This window comes from Amaranthus tricolor, chromosome 1 (genome assembly GCF_026212465.1).
Source record: "Amaranthus tricolor cultivar Red isolate AtriRed21 chromosome 1, ASM2621246v1, whole genome shotgun sequence".
NCBI classification, from domain to species: domain Eukaryota; kingdom Viridiplantae; phylum Streptophyta; class Magnoliopsida; order Caryophyllales; family Amaranthaceae; genus Amaranthus; species Amaranthus tricolor.
This window is the reverse complement of record NC_080047.1, coordinates 17,069,549-17,091,801: the sequence shown is the minus strand read 5'-3', so window position 1 is coordinate 17,091,801 and position 22,253 is coordinate 17,069,549. Positions and strand designations below refer to the sequence as shown.

Below are 22,253 nucleotides of genomic sequence, written 5' to 3'. Positions count from 1 at the left end.
CGATTCGGAAACGTTAGTCGAGTTCCGTTGTTGTTTTATGTACCGATGCGTTAAAAACTCGTTAAACGCTTAAAATAATTAAAAATAGTAATCGGATGTTGGAAATTTTGAAATTTGGTATCCAAGGTAATTGACGCGTTCCAGACGCAGTGGCAAAGTCGGATTTTCCATTTGAGTTTTCTAAACTATCCGAGTTGTCCGTTTAAGTTTCTGGTTAAAATTTTAAGTTTGGAACTATTGGGAATTTGATGAAAACATTTAAAATTATCAAGTCTTAGTAATATCTTAGTAGTATGGAGTGGATTAAATGTGTAAACACGTTCTAATACGTGATCATTTTGTGTGTGTGTGTTACTCAGGACCTCGATTCATAAGAGGGCGAAATTTTTATTGTGATTAGACTTCATTTGTTGGCAGCGCTTAAAGGTACACGCTTAGACCATACTGTTTATATGGTTGTGCAAGTAGTGTTATTTTATTTCTAATCGAGGTATTGTAAATCACATAAGGATTAGACATCTCAAATAATTTGAAAGAAGTTAATTGGAAATTGAAGATTTATGTGTTTGTTACCCTAAGGGGTTAACGTTTTGGTTTGTATTATGTTACCCAAAGGGGTTAACGTTTTGGTTTGGATTATTACAATTATTGTTCCCATGACAGTTTTGGATCATTACGGTCACCATGGGGGTATGCATACTTTTGCCTTTGACGACCGAATAGGACGGACAACGTCTTAGGTCGGTGGTTGCCTTGGGATTAGCTCTCCCAAGTATATTCCTCCAAAAGGATTGGATTTATACTTGAACGACCCGAACAGGACGGGCAACGTTACAAGTTGGAATTATCTAATAATGAACGTATTAGAGCCTGTGAATGCTAGGATAAACACATTGCTTGTATTCAACCTGTTTGACTTTTGTATGAAGTCTCTGACGTGTATTGGATTGTTCTTTGGAACCTACTACGTGTTGTCACATGACGACTAGTAGGTTGATTGCAGGTGGGGACTGGAGTGAGGTCTCGACTTAGAACTCGTAATCATCAAGACTATGCTTCTTTCTTTTGTATTTAGATTATGAGTAGAAATAATTCTGAATTATGTAACAAGAGATGGTGTTGCTTACTTTTCGTTTTCGTCTAATTTATTTAGTGTATCCAGAGGCCTTTAGGCTCTCGAGTTATACGTATGGACTTCCGCTGACTTATTTTCTCTCACGCTGGTACTATTTCTGTTTTATTTATATTTCTTTATCGACGGAACGTTGACGATCCTAGAGGAGATTTTTCTCTAGAGTCCAAGAAGTGGACCAGAATTTGTATTTTCATATGAATTTCCGAGTCACTTAAACCGGGCCGTTACATATAAGTACTTTTATAGGTGGTTATTGAAGTCATAATGCATAATGTTAGTAAGCCAAGAACATAATTTCAACTTATCGTTGATGGTTGCTAAAGTTACTTGTCGTGTGGTTTTGATTATAGTTCCTTCTAGCTTTGGAGAATGTAACAAATGATATCGCGATTCGATAACTCTATGATTTTCCTTATCATTGTATAAGTGTTCTATTAAAATTATAAGGCTTAGTTGTGATTAGTTAGTTTTGGGTAACGTGAACCGATATACTCAAAATTAGTTGATGAAAAGGAACAATTTACATGTGCTTTTACTTTTAAATTGGTGAAAAGACTTATGTTGTGTTGAGTTAATGATTTTGACTTGTATTGAATGAGTTGTGTGCGTGCTAGAGTAATCGAAAACTCATGTTGAGTAGGTGCTAGTGGTTACTTGGGCATTTAGTTGGTATGACAAAGTAGTTAAGAGAACTTACTAGTTCTATTCCTAACTTGTATAGGTTCCCAATTCATAAGAGGTAAGTAGAACCTTAGTTGGGTGTCTTTTGTAACTTTTGATTGTGCAGTGACAAATTATCATATTCGTAGTTTCAAGGTATTATCAATATGTCATGATTACATGCATCGCATTAGAATTATAGAGCACTAGAAAGTAAACTATGCTATCGCATAGTCATAATAGTGGTATAGGCAAGCAGAATGAAAGCATCAGGAGACTATGTGAACAAATTTCTAAATAGTAGAGAACGCACTATGGTTGCGTGTAGTATCGAAATAATTCCCTAGTTATTTAGCCTTGATTATAATTAGTTGGCATGACTGAAATGAATTATGTCCGGTTGATTTAGTAGTCCCCTAGGTAAGATTCGACAGGATCACCGTAAGGGGCGTATGAGCATACTTTTGTTATTGGGCGCTGAGTGGCCGATACCGCCCCTTGACCAAGGTGTTATCATGCGAGCCTTGAAAACTCCAATATGGTGGCCTTTTCACTGGATTGGTACCCTAGTTTGTTAGTTTTTCCCGAAGGTAGGACCCAAGAGGGTCAGCTAGAGGGGGTATGAACTCATACTTTGCCATGGGCGCCGGGTGGCCGATAACGCCCTTAGCCGTGTCACTATGCCATGAATAGAGAAAAGATTCACTACTTCGGAATATTCTTCGAGGAATTTGTAGTTAAAAGAGAAATCATGAGTAAATATAAGTGTTTAGACAGATGAGTAGATTCGTTATTGCCGTGCTACGTCATCGTTTACTCCCGTGTTCTATGATTCTAATCGTTATAAGTTCATTGATTACTGATGTGTATGTGTTTGTTATTTTTTGTTCATGACTCTCTATGACGTTCCTACTATGATACATTTGGCTATGGTTATTATGTTGAGCAGCAGGAGGATCATAGTTTGACATAACTGGTATAGGAGCTTCTTTTGCATTGCATTGGGGGAAAGAGCGGAGTACGATCGTAACGATTATTATACTAGTAGCTAATGTTTTGTGAATCTATATTATTTGTAAAGTTTTTAGATGTATAATTCCCTTGTGTGGAGCCATGTGACTCCTTGTATGGTTTATAGTTCTGCTGCATGATTTTTGGACGTATGGTCATAGGTATACTTCTTTTATAGTTGTTAAATAGATGCGTTAACACTGGAACCACGATTCGTGTTAGAATTGATGAATTGATGAGCCAACGATGATTCATTCCGTCGTGACAGTCTTGAAAGACTTTGATACCTTCGATTAGTTTAGTTGAATTATTCTATTTATCGATCTACATTATATCCTCAATTTCAGTGGAGATGCTGCCGAAATTTCCACTCACTCACCTTTTAAAGCTAATTATTAATGCTTATTTAAATTCTTTTGTCTTTTCTTTTATGTAACACCTGAATTTCCATCCATATGTTACGGTTTTGGTTTCGTTATGGTGTTGAAAATTCAGGGGTGTTACAGGTGGTTACCAGAGCCAGTGGTTCCTACCTTGGCGCTTGTGTTTTAAAGTTCTTTAAGAAATTGTTTGAAGTTAACGTTACGCGTAAGAGTTGGGTTGATATGGGATAGATATACAACTTATGTTTTGCGCTGTGGTGACCTTTGCATGTGCATAAGTAGAATGAGTTTATTAACTTGATGTTACTTCAGACTCATAAGTGTAAATTGTTCATACTTATGACTTTCTCATGAACATTGGCTTGTTTAGTAGATGCTAGACACGGTCTTTGCAATATTGAATATTATATAGTGTTGGTGAAGCTTTTGGTACAACCTATAAAACTTGTATAATTGTCCTTGCTCTCGATGTTAATTTGAACTTTATATGTACGAGAAGGTTAATGCTTTACGTGTTGGGTGCCAAAGAACCTATACTTTACAATATGATTTTCCCTATATGTTAACTTCCGTCTTTCAATTGTTCACTTACGAATTCTTCAGCCAAGCTTATCTACAATTGGAAAGTAGAGATAAGTGTAATATTGTAGATGGTAGATTATCGTGCAAATAGTAGTGTAGACGTGGGTAGGTTAGACTATGAATCAAGATCTTGACTCCATATTATCGTCATTTTGACAAAGATGGAAAGTTAACTCGCCCTCGTGTTGGATATGTCTCTTCTATCTAGCAAGCATTTGAGACAACGCTCTTCTAATAAGGCACTATGTGAGCTGGTTATGGAACTGGCTGAGGAAAGGAGGTCAAAGTCCAAATCGACTGCAGAGAAAGCTTTCTCTATGAGCAAGAGAATCTCTCACAACAAACCTTCAACGTACTCAGGAGCTGGAGAACCTGCAGCTTTGGAAAGTTGGTTGCGAGAGTTTGACTCAACGTGGGGCAATGCCCTAAGAACTTGAGGGTGGACCAGACTGCATTCTACCTTCAAGAAGAGGCAGACTATTGGTGGTCAAACGCTAGAGATAGTATGATGAGTGATCACGATAATCCGCTGAATTGGAAGGAATTCAAAACGCTGATTCGAGAGAAGTTTTACCCATCGTATGTTAAGAAACAAAAGTCCAATGAGTTTGCCAGGGTCGAGATATGAGAGATGTCCGTGGATGAATACTATAAGAAATTCATGATATATGTCAAATACTGCCCTGATGACGTACCCACCGAAGAAAAGAAGATGCAAAGATTCGAGTTGGGATCGGTGAATAAGGTGCAACTTCACATCGATAGCGACACATACTCCACTTTGGATTCTATGTACCAAAGAGCTGCACAAGTTGAAAGCTTGATTAAGATGGATAAAGGAAAAAGGCCTAAGACGAGTAGTATGGTAGCTACCAGTGGGGAGAAAAGGAAGGAGAGTTTTATTCAGCAAAACAGCTTCCATAACAACAAGAGACATCGAAGCTTCAATGACCAACACCTCCGGAATGGGAGAAATGGCAAGCCTCAGCTAGAAGGTGCTAATGATCGGAAGGTAATCAAGGATCGTCATGGCAAGGAGAAGGTCTTCTACTGCGCCAAGTGTCCCAACAACCACCCAGGGAAAGATTGCAATGGAAATTTGGTGGAATGCAAATATTGTGGCAAGCTGGCACAACGAGAGTACGAGTGCTTTTCGAAACATGGAAATCCAACTCAACAACATGGTGGCCAACAAAACTCCAAGCCAGGAAATTTCGAAAACAATAAGAATGGGAACGGTCACGGTGCTAGGAACCAGAGCCATCAAAGGAATTGGAATGGAAACCGCCTTACAACAAGTCAGGAGGGTTTAATAGGAACAACACCGGAACTGACAATGTAGGAGCTAGTACTGTAATACCCTAGATTTAGCTTGAAAAAGGATTGATAGACTACTCATACGAACAAGGTGCATCTTCTTTTCATGGGAGCTCATTTGCTAAGAACTCCACAGTTAAGCGTGCTTAGTGTGGAGCAATCTTAGGATGGGTGACCTCCTGGGAAGTGTTCCTGGGTGCGCACGAGGGAGGCCAAAGTGCGCTGAAAAGACTTGGGTTGGTTGTGGGGCCAGTCTACAGTCTCCATGAGTAGTCACCAGCGGTCCGAGGGGCCGGGGTGTTACAAGTACGGCTATAGCTCATCCAGCTACTGGAAGGTTGACCGAAGGAAGCAGAGTCGACGAGAGATGTGGTGACAGGTGCGTTCCATGTGAACTCTGTACCTGTCAAAGTATTGTTTGATACTGGAGCATCTGATTCTTTTGTATACACATCAAAGATTGAGAAGTTAGGATTAAAGAACCCTGAATCCATCTCTAATGTCGTAGCAATTCCATCGAAAGAGTTGTTCCAGTGCACTAGGCTATATGGAGGAGTCCCTCTGACCATAGGGGATGTCGTCTTTCCTAGTGACTTTTATGAGCTTGATACGGATGACTTAGACATTATCCTCGGGATGGATTAGTTAGGTCATTTCAAGGTAGAGATTGAGTGTAACCGGCAAGAAGTAAGGCTTGTAGGGCCTAAGGGAAAAAAGGTAAAGTATAGTAAGGATACTTCGGGGCTACGAGCTAAAGTGATATCTTCTTTGAGGATGAGAGGTTGTTGAGACATGGGTTACCATGTTACTTGTTTCATGTTTGAAGGATAGAGGATAAAATTGTGGACCCTGAGTCTGTTTCTATTGTAAACGGGTTTATAGATGTCATTCCAGATGAAACACCGAGAATGCCATCTACGTTTGTATTATTCATAATTAATCAAAAGTTTGTATTATTGTAAGAAAATAAGCAATAGAAAATATTAATCCTAGTAATTTTTCCTAAATAATATGTTTGAAAACCATTATTCATAATAAACTACATAAGTATCTCGTGGAGAAGTAAAATCTCACTAATACATTTATTTATAATATAATAATAATGTTCGTATAAGATTTAAATTTTCTATCACAAAAGTGGAAATTAATCATTCAGGTAAAGGTGAAAATTAAATCCTTATTATAGAAGTGAAAGGAAAAAAAAGTTATCCATGATTATAAATCACGAGCAACTTGAATGACTTGTTTACCATAATTGTTTCCATCAAATAATCCAACCAAAGAGGTAGGTGCTTTCTCTAGACCTTCAACAATTTCTTCAACATAATTAATCTTTTTTTGTCGAACCAAAGGCAACATAAATTCCAACATCTTTGGATAGAGATGATAGTATTGATAAACTTGAAGACCTTCCATACGAATAGCCTTGAATACTAAATGCATCAAATTTTTCACTCCTTCAAAATTGTCAACGTTATTGTATTGTGATACCATTCCACATACTGCTATTCGTCCTTCGAATTTCATGTTTAGAAGTACAATATCAAGCATCTTGCCCCCAACATTCTCAAAGTATATATCAATTCCTTCTGGAAAGTACCTGATCATGCCACATACTCGTTAGTTATGATAACATTCTTTAATTAACATCGCATGTTCTAAGCTGTTCAATATGTTCGATCGCACAGAGCCTTGTAAAATTAGGGGCCTCAATATTAAATTAATTAGTACTTCCTCCATTCTGAATTACTAGCTACATTTTGATTATGGACACTATTCATCGTTCAAGCTTATTTTATACATTGCGGCTAATATATAACTCAAAATATAGTCAAATGAGATCTTATTTGAATCGTCTAATCGCATACTTTCATAATGTTAACTTTTTATAATTTTTAGATTTGTATAATTCAAAGTATGAATGAATAAAATAACACATTAAATTGCGTGAAAATCAAATGTCGCAAGTATAATAGTACAGAGTAAGTATATGTTAAACGTTTAAAGATACAAAATTATTAGAAAAATATATCATAATTTTAAAATTGCACAGGCCCTTTATAGAATTTATGAATTTGTGTCCGCCATTGTTAATTAATTTTTGATGTTGTAATTTAACGGTTTGTTTGGTAATTAGTTCTAAATGGTGGGAGCGAGAATGATTGGTAGTGCAAATTTCAATGATATGTATCATGTCATTTCCATGGTTATAGAGGTTTAATCATTAAAAAGTTTTTTTATTCACAATTTTTCATTACTATCTAATATCGCATTTTCTAATGGTAATTTATTGAATGAATTTTGTAAAGAAAATGAGATTATTGAAGGGCAATAAGGATGATCATTAAACTTGTCACGAGATATTTGTACCAAAATTATATTAACTATACATTATCATTCCCACTATTTAGTCCTGATTACCAAGCGAGTGGTAAGTACCCAAAGATAATGAGGTGTTTGGTAAATAAAATTTACATTCCATTTTGGTTATTATTTGACATTTGGTTTGTTGGTTTTTGATTTATAGTAGGTCTACTTTTCTCTAATAAAGCCAACAATCAATATGATCTGATTTTGCAAATATCTAGCTGCATAGCTAACTTGATACTTGAACGTGAACAAAACAGCCAATAGTTTTAACTAGGCAAATAAGTCAACTAAAACAATTATATATTGAACAACTCGGGGAAAATGAGCAAAATGCAAACCTCTTTAGAGCCGCGTCTAGGTCGGGCTCTTCCTTATAATTAAAGGCCTCATCAAAGCCAAACTTAGACTTGAGCATGTTAACCTTTTGATCACACCCTGCACTTCCAACAACATAACAACCCATATGCTTGGCAAATTGTCCAACGAGCTGACCAACAGCACCAAATGCCGAAGATACAAACACACAATCTCCTTTCTTTGGGGAACATACTTTAAAAAAGGCACCATATGCTGTCAGTCCTGGCATACCTGATCCAATACACAACGTAAAATCAAATAAAAGACATACTTGATACTTACTTTCTACTTTCTTGAACTATTAATCGCTCAAACTTATTTTATATATTCAGCTAATCTGTAAGAAAAAATATAGTCAAGTGTGATCTTATTTTTAATCGTCTAATCGCATACTTTCATAATATTAACTTTTTATAATTTTCAGATGTAACATAGGGAGTATTTGACCGCACTCTTCTTAATAGGTATATATGAGCTGCCGTCGTTCTTCCCTTCCCAGACCCTGATCATAGTTTTTCTATGAGCGGAATACACTGGGTATGATGGTGATGAGGAAATGTGCATAGGTTAATATATAAACGATCAAAGTAACACATTAGATTGCATAAAAAGTCAAATGTAGAAAGTATAATGGAACGGAGAAAGAACTTCCTAAATTACTTTAAATGTTTGACTTTTTTCATAGTTCAATATAATGATTTAATCATTAGTATCTCTAATTATGTATAATAAAAAAATTATAAAATTTTGATATTATTAATCTTTGTATTGAAACGAATCATATAGGATCTCACTTAACTATGTTTTAACTTATAGATTAATAACTAATCAATAATTAAGAATTATGGATAAATAGTGCAATATTTCTAATATTGCAAGTAATTTGAAAGGAAAAAAAAGTATATATAAGGATATTTGTACAACGTTTCTTTAATAGACTTATACTTCCTTCGTTTTAAAAATAGTTGCAATGTTTGCTTTTTCACGCGTTATAATGTACTAATTGCATATTTAATATCTCTAGTTATGTATAATAAAAAATTATAAAAACTTGATATTAATAATTTATGCATGGAGATGAATCAAATAAAATTCTATTTGACTATGTTTTAACTTATAGATTAAAAATTAATCACATATAAAAAAGATAAATAAATAATGTAAATATATTTTCAATATTAGCAATTAAATTGAACGAGGAAGTATTTATTAACGGAACTGTATAACTCACCAAGAATTCCAGTGTATAATGAAAGTGGAATATCTGTATGTTCAATTTTGAAAAGACGTTGAGTATTACTTAAGATGCTGTATTCTTCCCATTTTGTTGGTCCCCAAACTAACTCACCCTTCTTATACTTTGGGTGTGTTGACTCCAATATTTTGCTTACTCCATATCCTTCTAATGCCTGCATTTTTTACATTTAACTCACTTTTTCAAGCACAACAAAATAACATATATAAGCTTTGCTAGATGTACCAACGGTTAAGATTGCATAATTATCTTACTTACTTTAAAAGCCAATCACTATATATAATTATCCAGATTAAGGCACGTCGGTGTAAGATGTCAAATCTAAAGGTTTATTTACATTTATTTATTATATAATACTCCCTCAAATTTAAAGCAATTGCCCTATTTGATTTTTGACATTATTTAACGATCACTTTTAATTTGTAATTATTTGTAATTTGCTTATAATCTAAATGTCAAAATATAGTCATGTGTAATTTTGTTTGATTTATCTCAATCTAAAATTTTATTCATATCAATTTTTTTATAATTTTTTATATTCAAATTTGGATATATTTTGATTGAAATTAGTGTTTTGGATAGAGTATAAAATTCAAATAGAACAATTGTACGATTTGGAGGGAGTACTTTAATATGCTATTTTAGTATCACCCGTCCTCTTGGACCAGTGGCGACTACTCATAAAGATTGTAAACTGGCCCTATAAACCAACACAAGTCTTTTCAGCACACTTAAGCCTTACTCGTGCGCATCCGAAAAATTTCAAGACGTTACCCATCCTAGAATCCTCCCCACAATCGTGAAATTTTTAGCTAATAGACTCCTTTGAAAACAATACACAATTTATTAATATGAATATTTTATTAATTATTTTTCAATGTCAATTTAAGGTATCATAGTTGCATTTCAAGTTTTACGTGAGAGCTATTTAGAAGAAATGCAGCTAAGAAACTAAAAACAATAATTTACATTAATTTAGTCTCGAATTTTCAGAAAATTCTACAAATTAAATTAATAGGTATTAAAAAATATATTGTATTTCTGTTTAGCTGTGTGACTCTTTGAATTAGCTAGAGGGATTAAGCTTTTGGTTATTGACTTTTTAATATGTTTGTTTGAACAGACCCAGCTGTTATGAAGATATTTGGTAAATTTAAGCATTAGTTATGCTGTTTATTAGAAAAAATATGGTTTAATAACCCAAAAGTCAACAAAAAAATAAAACAAACTGATATAGCTTTTTTATTTTGGCTTCTAAGCCAGCTTTTTAGCTAGCTTAAAAGTACCAAAATTTTTTTTCAATTGTTTAACCAACTAATAAATCAAAAGAAAAGCTATGAACCAAATAACTCCAAATCCAGGAGATACAGAGAGAGATAGTTACCGAAGAAAGTTGATAGGGAGTAAAAATGCCCCCAGTATTGAACTTCTGCATGAGAAGCCTCATATAAGGATCCACAGACAAGTAGAGATTCTTTACTAAAATGGCTTCAGAACCTTCTGGAAGCTTCAAGGTTGTGGTATTTTCATTCTTCACAAGGAAGTCTGATTCTTTAGGAAGCCCACTAATGTAATCTTTGAATATCACCTGTTTGTTTCTAATCACTTGCTCTCCAACTCTCTCCATTTTTTTTTTGTATGTTTTATATATATAACTACAAGCAGTTGTTAACATCCTCTCTAATCTCTTGGAGTATATATAGAACTTTTGTAATAGTGTTACACGTGTAACATATTATAGGGTCATAATCATCATCTTAAGTTTAATTTTTTGTAATAGAGCTAATTTCCAGTGTTACGTGTTCAAATTTTAACTATTTAATTTTAAATAGATATGATTTTTAGCCTATAAGCTCTTAAATGAGGAGGCGTAATACTAAACTGAAAATTAAGATAGCATAATTTACTATATGATATTCAAAAGTCTTCATTTGTAAAAGTGAGTTTTTGTCTATAGTGAATTACTTGTAGAAGCCTTTAAGATGTTGGACTATTGACTATTATGTAATTGAAATATGAGGTTGGAAATAAATGGTCCGACTTTTAAATTTAAACCGATCACACACATATCAATACCATGACTCTATCTGTCATTTTTATTTGGTATAAGTCGTAAATGAGTGAAATTTAATAAAAAAAATTAAGCTGAAGACATAAAAATAAATGAAATAAAAATAAATAATTAAGATGAAAAAAAGAAATTTATAGATTATTGACAAAAAAAGTTTAAAAATTAATAAAATAAATTAAAATAAAAAATAATAGTATAAATTAAAAGTGACAACAGATATATAGGTTATATTAGTAATGGGCTCACTTATAACCGGATTGAAACACGTAGAATGTTCAAGATGTGAATGTGAAGTACAAGTTAAATAAATGCTTGTTGAAAATTGCTCACCGTCTAGACGTTCAATGCAATTAGCCCGCCAACTCCTTACTTTTAGAAACAAATTATTAATTGTAGGTGCATCCATCAACCATACATTTAAAGTCTTCCTAGAAAACTTAGAAAATCTAACCATCTTCATGTCTCAAAATGTATTTTGAATTGTTGTATTTGTTATTTAGTAGACCCGGCTATTAGGGGAGTAGTATGAGCTATTGTTCAAGGCCTCGATTTATAGAGAGTTTTATATTTTTGTTATATGGTTAAAATTAAAATGAAGGCTTTTTGTGTATTGTGTAGCAAAATTAAATAGATATGAAGAGTATTAAAATATAATGTATTCACATTCAATCTTTTTTTTAAAAGATAATTATATAAATTGGTTAATAAATTTATATCATTTACTTGTATTAAATGATTAGGATATACTAATATAAATTATTGTACGTGAACAATATAATCTCTCTTAATAATTATTAATTTACTACTTTTATTATTAGTTCAATTAAGATAAGTGATAATATAGTGGTTTAAATTTTAAACTTTTTTTTTGAAAGAGGTTTAAACCTTAAAGTTAAAGGGAACGACTATTTGAATTTATGATTAGTAGTTGTTGGTCCACGTAATTAGAAAATTTAGCAATATTTTGATATATTGATAAAAATAAATTATACTAATTAAAGTATTGATAAACAAATTTACAAATACCAAAATGTAATAGAACGTATTATTAGATTTTAGGGGCCAATAATTTATATTTTGCTCAGGGCCTTTGAAATGTCGGAGATGGCCCTGTATTTTACTAAAAACTTTTTATATTTATAGTACAAATTTTAAATATAATTAACTAGAGCTGTTGAAATGCGAACCAACCTGAAAATCCCAATTAGAACAGAAAGTTACCCGACCTTAAAATATGTATTTAGGTTTACTGAAATGAAGTTGCACTCAAACCGGTTGATAAACGAAAATTAGAAAACCGAAACCGATATTCAACCTATTTTAACAACCGACATATAATTAATTATATTAACTAAGATTACCCAAACCTAATAGTGAACAAACCGAGTCTTATCCGACCTGAATTATACACGAAATAGATTTCTATCAAGCTAAAACCGACTTAACACAAATCGATTTTTAGTTGAACTTTTATAAATTCGAACCGATTTTTAACTGATTTGTTATAAACCAAAACCAATTGAAAACAAGTAAAAACTCCAGAATTTTTATAATAAGTTTTTGTTTATTATTATTATCAAATATTGAGTAAATTTATAGCTAATTTAATTTATCAAATGATTAATGTTTGAATTTATTAATTATAAAAACACACTCTAATAGATCGAGTTTTAATTATTTTGAACTTTCAAGAATAATTGATATATATTCTATTATAATATATTATTATTATTATTATTATTATTATTATTATTATTATTATTATTATTATAACGCATCTGATAAAAGACCTGGTAATTGAAAAACCACTTATCAACTTAATCCGATATCGACCGTATTGATATCGCTCCGTAACCGACGCCTATTCAAAAAAATAAAGTCCGAATCCGATTTGTACCTGAAAATCAAACTTGTCATAGACCGATCACAATCCAAACTCGATTGACACATTTCAACTTGTAATGAACCAGTGCAAACCCGATAACACGAATTATCGTTATTAAACCGACCTATAACCAACTAATCTAACTCGAGTATGATTTGTCGCGTCATACAACCGGAAATTTTCCAATTTCAAAATTCGACTGAACCAAATGACATCCATCTAAACTGACTTGATAACCCGATTGAACACTTCTATAATTAATCTCATTCATTTTCATTTATAATATTTTTAATAATGTTTATTGTCCGCACATATTTTCCACTAATATCATTTTAACATTTTTATGTAGATTATAGTGCCCAATGTTTTTCACTAACCGTATTATATTTTTTTAATAGTTGTTGTCCCCAATTTTTTTCCCACTAACTTTATTTTAATAATATTTTAATTCTTATTGTGCTCACTTTTCCTTAATCAAATTTAATATTCAAAAAAAAATATCCATCGTATAAAAGATTCTATTTTTCTAATTATCATGAACATTTACTTATGGGAACAACTTTGAGGAAAAGAGCAAGTAATAAAGAATAAGAAAAATTGCTTCCAAAAGGCTAATCTTTAGTTTGTTTGCAGATAAAGGACTAACCTTTAGTTTATTCTACAAAGGGTCAACCTTTACCTCTTATTTGCAAACAAAGGGCTTTTAGGTAAGTGCCATCTATAATTACCGATTTCCATTTTAATTACTTAAACCTTATAAATGGGTATGGAAATTGATTCCTCTGTACTTTATCTTTCTCTCTCTTTGTCTTCCTTTCTTTCTACTAAAATAATGTAATTGAATGTCTTTCAGTTCAACTCGAATCATTTCCCAATCATACATAGATGAAACAAAATAAAATTACATAATTCTTCATTGGTTCAATAATACATAAACATAACATAATTGTTTATTGGTTCAACAATACTTAACATTATATTATTGTTCATTGATTCAACAATATATAAACTAACTGATATGCTAATAAATAAAATATTTGCGGTTGATTCTTGAGTTGGTTGAGATACGGTTTCTAGGAAGGTCGGAGTGATTGACCTTGGTCATCCAACTTGCTAGGGCAGCTGTAAGAACACAAAAAAAGTGAACATACAACATTTAACAAACATTGTGTAATAAATGAAGACAATTAAGATAACTTACATGAGTCCGGGACTGTCAATTTCTCCCTCTTCTACCTGTAGACCCTGCAGTTTCGAATCTTCCCCCTCTAGACCCATTACCACTTTGAATTGACCTTTCATTTCTCTCTATTCTAGTTGGCTGAGCTGCTTTTTCTGCAACATTCTCAGGGACTATCGATGTGTTCGCCCCATCTTTTCTTGGTTTGCCCCACTTTTGTGGTGGTTTTGGTTCATCACTAATTGGCACATTACCCTTATTTGAATATTTTATAAGTCATTTCCATGCAATGCCTACTCTATCTACCAGGCTTCTTCAGACTTTCATGGGGATCTTTTCTCCTATCAAAACGAGGTCTACTAGGCCCAACTTTGATAGGTTGTGGTTTTAGGATAACATCAGTTCATGGCCAAAATCTCGGGCCTTCCACTGGTGGAATGGAATAAGAGTATCCCCGCAAGAAGTTCTCCTTTTTGTACAAAGAATTAATGTAATCTTCAACCTTTTTGCGCATAAAAGAGATGCAAGTAATAGCGTGTCTACATGGAATTCCAGTCAGATCCCACATCCGATACGTGCAAGTCTTATTCTCTTAGCTGACAGTCATAACATCCCCCAAAACATGACTACACTGGGATATTGTATCAATTGAAGGAACAACATTATATTTACTTGCTTTCTTCTTTTTCTTATCTAGTCTTGCTAAAACCCTTGGCCTATAATCTCCTTCCACTTACTAATTTCTCCTTTTTTTTCACATAAAGCCTTTGCGTTACTTGCGTTCTAATGTCTTCCAACATGAGTATAATGTGTTTTGTTCAAGCAATTATGATATATCCATTAATTGTCTCGCATGTTATTCACAATGACATCATGATACTCGCGCTTATCGCGCAATTTATGCCCCAATATTAACTGATTTTAAACCATTTTTATGCATATCTTACTCAACATAGGCCTACTATGATCAATTTCTATGATATACGCTTGTGGTATAGTGGTTTAATGGATTTCAGGTTTTTTTTGGCCACTTTTGAGGAAGTTGTAGCATGTTCGGGTACTAAATGAACTTCGAAAATCAAGACCCGAGCCTTCTAGACAAATCTCAGCAAAAAAATGTAGGAGTCGAGCATGGTTGACTGGAGGTCAACTGCGTAGCACTACAAAATCCAGGCACCAAAACACTTAGAAAATTTTCAGTAAAAATTTGGCCCTAACTAAACCAGTCGACTGGTCGACCGATGCCAGTCGAGTCGGATGGTTCAGATCTACAACTTAATATTCAAATTTTGCCCGTGAACTCTTGCCTCAAGTTTCCTCCAATGACTTCCCTTGCGTGCTTCAGCCCTCTTACTCCTGTGCACCTGCTACTAATGATGGAGAGGGTTGCTTGTTGGATTGCCATTGCAATCATCATGAAAGCAAGTGGAAAACTCATCAATTTGGCTATAAATACTCCAAATTTCTGAAGGAAAACAACATATACCATCAGCTCACAAGCTGAACCAACGTTCACCCTCTCTTCTTCCTTAGCTTATTCATGTTCTTGTATGTTTAAAATAACTCTTTAGTCCAGAAACTTTCCTTAGCATTCACTTAAATATTTCCTTTAGTACATTAGTTCTGAATTTCAAGCCTTGAGTTGTAACTTAATTGGTAAACACTAGTAGCTAGAAGTAATTTTCATTTGGTGATTAATCAAAGTGTTTAGATATTCTAGAATTTTGTGGGTTTGTGTTTACACTTGATGTGGAGTATTTTATCATTTGGATATTGAAGCTCTTGTTCTCATTATTGTGATTCTCAACCCCCTCCATAGTTGAGGGTAGTAAGTTATTCTAAGCTTATATTTCTTTTTGTTTATTGAATCATGTATGTTTTGATAGTTTATGTGTTTACTTCCATCTCCATGAGTGAGTAGTCTACTTTCTAGAGTTTGGCGATGTAGTTAACATATTGATTTGCTTATGGGGGTAATGGGTTGAGTGTAAATATGTATATGAATGAATATGTGAGTTCCATGGTAAGGAATAAAAAAACCATTTCGATCTCCATCCATGGACAATTTATGTTGCTTGATTGTATTGAACACTTGTGAAGTATAATTTCATGCTTGTAATGAGTAGCCTAGAAGCTAACTTTATTAGGATTCCTTCGAGACCTAGTCAGTCCTTAGGATGATAAACCATGCCTATCTTGTATGATTGCTTCTTGTTCAACATAAATTGGAAGTCATGAGCACGTATCAGAAAGTTAGTAGTATGGTCGAGTTCTACGTCCAGAAGCCGAATCTCCTTAACCATATTAATAACTATACAGTTCTTATGCCCAGAAGTTGTGGAGCTAAAATAAAAAGACTTTTCTAAATCAAGAAGTTAATTCCCCAAACTCTAGTCTTTGTCTTTATTGTTTGAAATTTGAATCGTAAATCGTTAACTCATCAAACCAAAAAACTAAAATCTTCTTTGTCATAAAATTCTACTTGTCACATAAGCATTTCTCTATGGATCGATCCCTTACTTACCACTAATGCTATTCATTAGAGTTAATATGTATATAAAATATTGCAGAGAGCGGACTTAGTAAACCATCAACGACCTACGACTCCAAACCTCTATCACATCATAAACTTTATTTTAGATGACATAAATGTTCTACAAAAACATGGGGGGAGGTATGGGTCTTGAAACCATCCACAACTTCTGGCAAGACTTTCCCCATTTTCTCTAAAACATCTTTGTAACCAGCCATGTTATATGTTTTGGCTGCCTTCCAAAACAAAAGCTTCAGTTGTTCACTTTAAAGGACTTGTACCAATGAGTGTGGAACAATTTTGTAATACCATTTAAAATAGCCTGGTGGATTAAATGTCTCTGCCATGTTATTCCAAAGAATCCGATGATTGCAATTCCAAAGGAACTAGTTCCGCTGAGGCTACTTATGTTAAGGGAGAATATGATGTTGGTGCTCTTGTTGTTACAAGTAAGTACAAGGGCGGTGATTCTTGGGTTTTGTATTGGGGATATTCTAGCCACATAACCTCTAACTCTAGTTTCTTTGCAACTTATCGAAAGGTTGATAGAATAAAAGTCACTATGGGCAATGAGGCTGATTGTCCGATAGTTGGTGTAGGAGATGTTAGAATCATTATGTTTGATGGTGTTGTGAGAACATTTCCCAAAGTCCTTCATGTTCCTTGCATGAATAGGAATTTAATTTTCCTTGGTAATTCGGATAAAGAAAGTTTTAGGTGCATTAGTGAAGCTGGAGTTATGAAGGTTGGCAGGGGTCCTAAATTGTTCATGAAAGAGTCCATTGATGATGATGTCTTATACAAGCTTGTGGTTCAACCTTCATTAGTTTGGTTTGTGATGCCACTACTTTAACCAAGCATGTTGATGATGATACTTCTCTTGATGACATGAATGTGATCCCAATATCTCCCAACAAGTCTATAGGTTGCACGGACTTGGTTGTTAATTAGTCATACTCTTTTGTAAGCCCTTAGAGAGCATTGTAGTATATGTGCTTTTGTATGTTTTGCGCACATGTTTATGTTTTATTTTGTTGAGTATGTTTCTAGCTCGTGATGTTTTGGGAGTCTTGTTGGATGAATCATGAAGGTGATGTTTCGTGACTTGGAGAATACAAGTCAAGATTGTAACACCTCGACCCCTCGGACCACCGGTGACTACTCATGGAGGCTGTAAACTGGCCCCACAAACCAACACAAGTCTTTCCACCGTACTTTGGTCTCACTCGTGCGCACCCGAGAAAACTTCCCAGGAGGTCACTCATTCTAAAATTGCTCCCTGCCAAGCACGCTTAATTGTAGGTTCTTAGCAAATTGGCTCCCTAGAAAAGAAGATGCACCTTGCTAATATGAGTAGTCTATCAATCTTTTTTGAAGATTAATCTAGGGTATCACAAAGAAGGAGATTGTTAGGACTATTAATGACTTTTGTTCACCAAGTAATCAAAACAAGATTAAGAAAATTTATCTGGCTTATTAGTTAAAGTAAGAAGAAAACACAAGTACTACATTGTGATTAGATGATGGGAAATCAAATAAGTACAGTAGTACATTTGTACTAAGTATTAGTGGGTGCTTAGATGAAGCAAACCATGGGCATCAAGGCTTTTCCCCTATAAATACTCTTGTTCTAGGCTTTAGTTAGAAGGACTAAGATTTTTCTACCTTATGTATTCTCCCTAATTAGCTTCTCTCAATTTACATAAAACCTCAATTTGTAATTCCTCTCAAGTTTGTATTTCTTCTTTAACATATGAATATTAATCCTAGGCTATATGGTGATGTAGCCCATTGATTGGTGAGTCATCTTTAATCTTTTTCTTGATTATTTCTTTATTATTGTCATTCATTACATATGCCTGGTCATTTGGTTCCAACAATTTGTCACATCATAAACATCCATCTAAATTTCATTTTGTGATCCTTGAGTGAGGTATACACCTCTCATTTCAAATGACAATTGGTAATTACTAAGTGAAAAGATAATAGTTTTTTACCGTAAAAAATTAGCTATCAAGTTTTAAGAATAATAAATGATAAAGTATACATTTTTATCTATCTCTTTGAGATTGCTATGACAATATCGTGAGTATAACTGTGACTATCACTAGCAATTTTAAATCGCATGTTGATCTTAAGGTATGCATGTAGCCCTAGCTAGAAGCAACTTTTAGGCTCAATAACACCGTAGGTGGATCCTATAGTATTAACACAAGAAGAAGCAGCTTGTTGATTTCTGTAGGTAAGATCTACTCCCTCCAATTTTATATTTGTGCAATGGTATTCTGAGCTGCAATCAAATTTTACTGCAATTGGAGTCGCCGATGATCCATGAATATCTTGATATGTTACATCACTGATTCTTACTCCGGATGCCTATTTTATTATTACACAAAATGCCAACGTCACTCTTAGAGATAACTTTTATGTTGGGATGGTTTATCCCACATCAATTAATTAAAAACGGTATGCACACTTTATCAATCATTAGAGTCTTCCTCTCATTGTCGTATGACTTTGAGATAGTATTGACTTATGAAGTGTGTACACTATGTGTTTCTCGATAATATGCTGACATTTATAATAAGTCCAACCTAATTTAACTATATAAACACACTATTTGTTTGACCGAATAACATCCATATATTATGGCCTCGACTATCAGTTAAGTGGTTAGGCTCCAATATACGTACGTTTTACAGTCTATCATTGATTTGTAACTAACCTTTCCAGAGCAACCTTTGTCGTCAGGACAATAGTTTTGGTCGATAATGATGGGATTTTGAGCATTGAGCATTGTAATATGTTGGAATAGTACATTTCTCACAAAACCATTGCTGGGTCTTCCCCAAGATTTGATTCTAACACCATTCTCAGTCCCAGTAAAAGTAGCTGTCTTCACTGTCACATTCACAACTCCTGCTTCATTTACATCTTTGCCTAAGCTTCCAATGCTGATAATCAATGTGAAACATGTTAATCTAAGTTTTTACTTTATTGTTAGAGTATATAACATATTCTGGGCCTTAAACTTCTACTTAAGCTTGTGGTTGAGTTCGTTCTTTGACATGGTCAGTGTGACAAGAGATCACGGGTTCGAATCTCAACCACTTCTCATTTAAAGTGAAATATTCAGCGCCAAGTATGAGGAGAGCATGTGTTGCATCCACACTTCTAGTTCTAGCCTAATTGTTTCTCGTGTATGTGAAGGTATGTGTTAGAATAAATAACATATTTTGGGGCCTCAACCATTAGCATAAGCTTTTGATTAAGTTGATTCTTTCACATACAACATGATTATAATGAATTTTTTATTAGGCTCCGTTTGTGAATAAGTATTTTATTTTAAATTAAGGGTCTGAGAATGATAAAATTTAGGAAATTATTTTCAAATTTTTTACTTTTTACTAGTTTTATAAAATAAGAGTAAAATTAGCTTAAATTTAAATTTGAATTTTTCTTGATTTGTCAAATCCAAATTTGAGCAAGTTCTAGATTTTCAAATGAATTTTTCATTTCCAAACATAACGAATTGTAAAATATATTGAATATATCCTTTTAAGGTAAGAAATGCCATATTTCGAATTTCGAGGATTCTCACAGTTAAAATCCTAAATCCAACAATTTATATGACCATTCTTTCTAACTAAATTTCTCATTTAACATTTTTTTTTAATTAATGAAAATTAGCTTGCTAAAGCATACCTAACGCCATGACCCGGGCCACAAGCCATGTTTTCAATCCAAAGATTAGTAGTACCGGCTCCAACTGAAACACAATCGTCTCCGGTTGCAATGTTAGAGTTCAAGATAGTGACTCCATTTGATAATTGGACATGAATACCATCTGTGTTGGGACTCCTGCCTGAAGTTGAGATCTTTACACCCTCCACTTTTACATTTTTACACCCGTCAAAAACAATGTGATATAATTGGCTGTTTACTGATGTAACTCCATTTATTTCAATATTATTTGAATTTGAGAACCGAAGTGTCTGTATCAAAATTAATTATAATATATGCATTAGCAAACAAGTATATTTTTGTTGTCTCTAAATATTTTTTTTATTTATTAAATACTATGAATTAATAATAAGTTATTTTAAAGTAATTTTATAAAAAGAACACATTTACAATATAATATATTTAATACCAATATTAATTATAGATTTAATTGATTATAATATAATTCTACCAATACAAATTATTCCAATAGTAAATTAAAGTACGTTGGATTGAAGAGTAAACCCATGAACATAGTATGTTGTCGTTGTTGATGTTATAAAACATTGCGATTATTTTAGGTTGTTTTTGGAATAATAATTTTATTTCGAATTGTATATTTCAATTACAAAATTAAAAAAGTGATAAATTTGAGATGGCTTAAGAAGTCATTCTTAAATTAAATTCTCGATTTTTTTACCTACTTTACAAACAACGGTGGAATTTACTTAAATTCAAATTTAAATTTTTGTTAACTATCCGAATACTAAATTTGAGTCAATTTTGAATTTTTAAATTACAAACCTAACATAATAGTTTGACGATTAGGAGACCATTTTATTTAAGTGAAGTCGTTAACTAATCTAAAAGCTTAAGCTTATGGTTGAAGTTCACGATATCTTATATACTCTAACAAGCCCTTCACACGAGAGTCCATTGGGCTAAAAATATGGATGCACATAAGCGCTGAATATTCCACAATATATATATGAGGAATGATTGAGATTCGAACTCATGACGTTTTATAACGTTGGTTTCTGATAGTATATCAAGAAAACAACTCAATTAAAAGATTAAACTTATATTTAAGACACCAGCATATATTATATACTCTGACAATCATTATGCTTTTGGTTTCTAATGCCCAATAATCTTGGCCCAAACAGGTTTAAAAGAAAGTCGCGGTTTGATTCAATGATTTCAATAAAATAAAAATAATTAACTTAAACAAATATTCACTTAAAATTGAAATATTTTTCGAATAACATATAATTTTTGCCTAAGAGGGAAATAGCCTTAATTTTAAAATTATTTTGTCTATTAGTCGAATTATAAACGACTTGATAATTTAAATAATATAAAATTAAAATTAAAATTCAATTACCGTTGCTCCAGCAGGACACCTCTCGCTAGACCTCTTACAAGCCCACAACCCAGAACCCTGTCCGTCAAACACACCACCAGATATAGAAACTCCGGTGACATCCTCGAAAGCGAACCAAGTACCAGCATCTCCGAGCAGTCGGAAATCAGAAGGTGCTACTAAGGTACCTCTAATAACAAACTTTATAGATTTGACCTTGCAATTCTTCCCACTAAAAAGTAAGGCTGAATTAACAAAATACCTGCCTTTAGGAACTACAATTGTAGAAGGATTTTCTGATTGACATGCTGTGTTCCATGCAGACGTAAATGCCTTAGACGTGTCTGATCCGTCTGGTTTTGCTCCAAACCTTACTAGGTTATAATTTATGTTGTTAGCCAATATTGATCGTTGGATTATTAGCACCC

At 33.3% G+C, this 22,253-nt stretch overlaps 2 protein-coding genes across 2 annotated transcripts in view; both read right to left on the bottom strand.

The window, feature by feature from the left end:
• Positions 1-6,138: 6,138 nt before the first annotated feature.
• On the bottom strand, positions 6,139-10,877 carry LOC130806623 (2-alkenal reductase (NADP(+)-dependent)-like). Its single transcript, XM_057671777.1, has 4 exons — positions 10,455-10,877; positions 9,047-9,224; positions 7,797-8,046; positions 6,139-6,688 (listed from the first exon to the last, which is right to left on the bottom strand). Exons 1-4 carry the CDS (start codon positions 10,743-10,745, stop codon positions 6,304-6,306), a joined length of 1,104 nt encoding a protein of 367 aa, XP_057527760.1. The 5' UTR covers positions 10,746-10,877; the 3' UTR covers positions 6,139-6,303.
• Positions 10,878-18,896: 8,019 nt separating this feature from the next.
• LOC130806616 (polygalacturonase-like) overlaps positions 18,897-22,253 on the bottom strand; it is a 3,370-nt gene continuing 13 nt past the window's right edge. Inside the window, exons 1-4 of the mRNA XM_057671765.1 lie at positions 21,847-22,253; positions 20,445-20,734; positions 19,465-19,693; positions 18,897-19,115 (exon numbers count right to left, since the gene is read on the bottom strand). The exon at positions 21,847-22,253 is cut by the window's right edge and continues 13 nt beyond it. Of these exons, the coding sequence (XP_057527748.1) occupies positions 18,897-19,115; positions 19,465-19,693; positions 20,445-20,734; positions 21,847-22,253 (1,145 nt within the window). The remainder of the gene's footprint in view (positions 19,116-19,464; positions 19,694-20,444; positions 20,735-21,846) is intronic.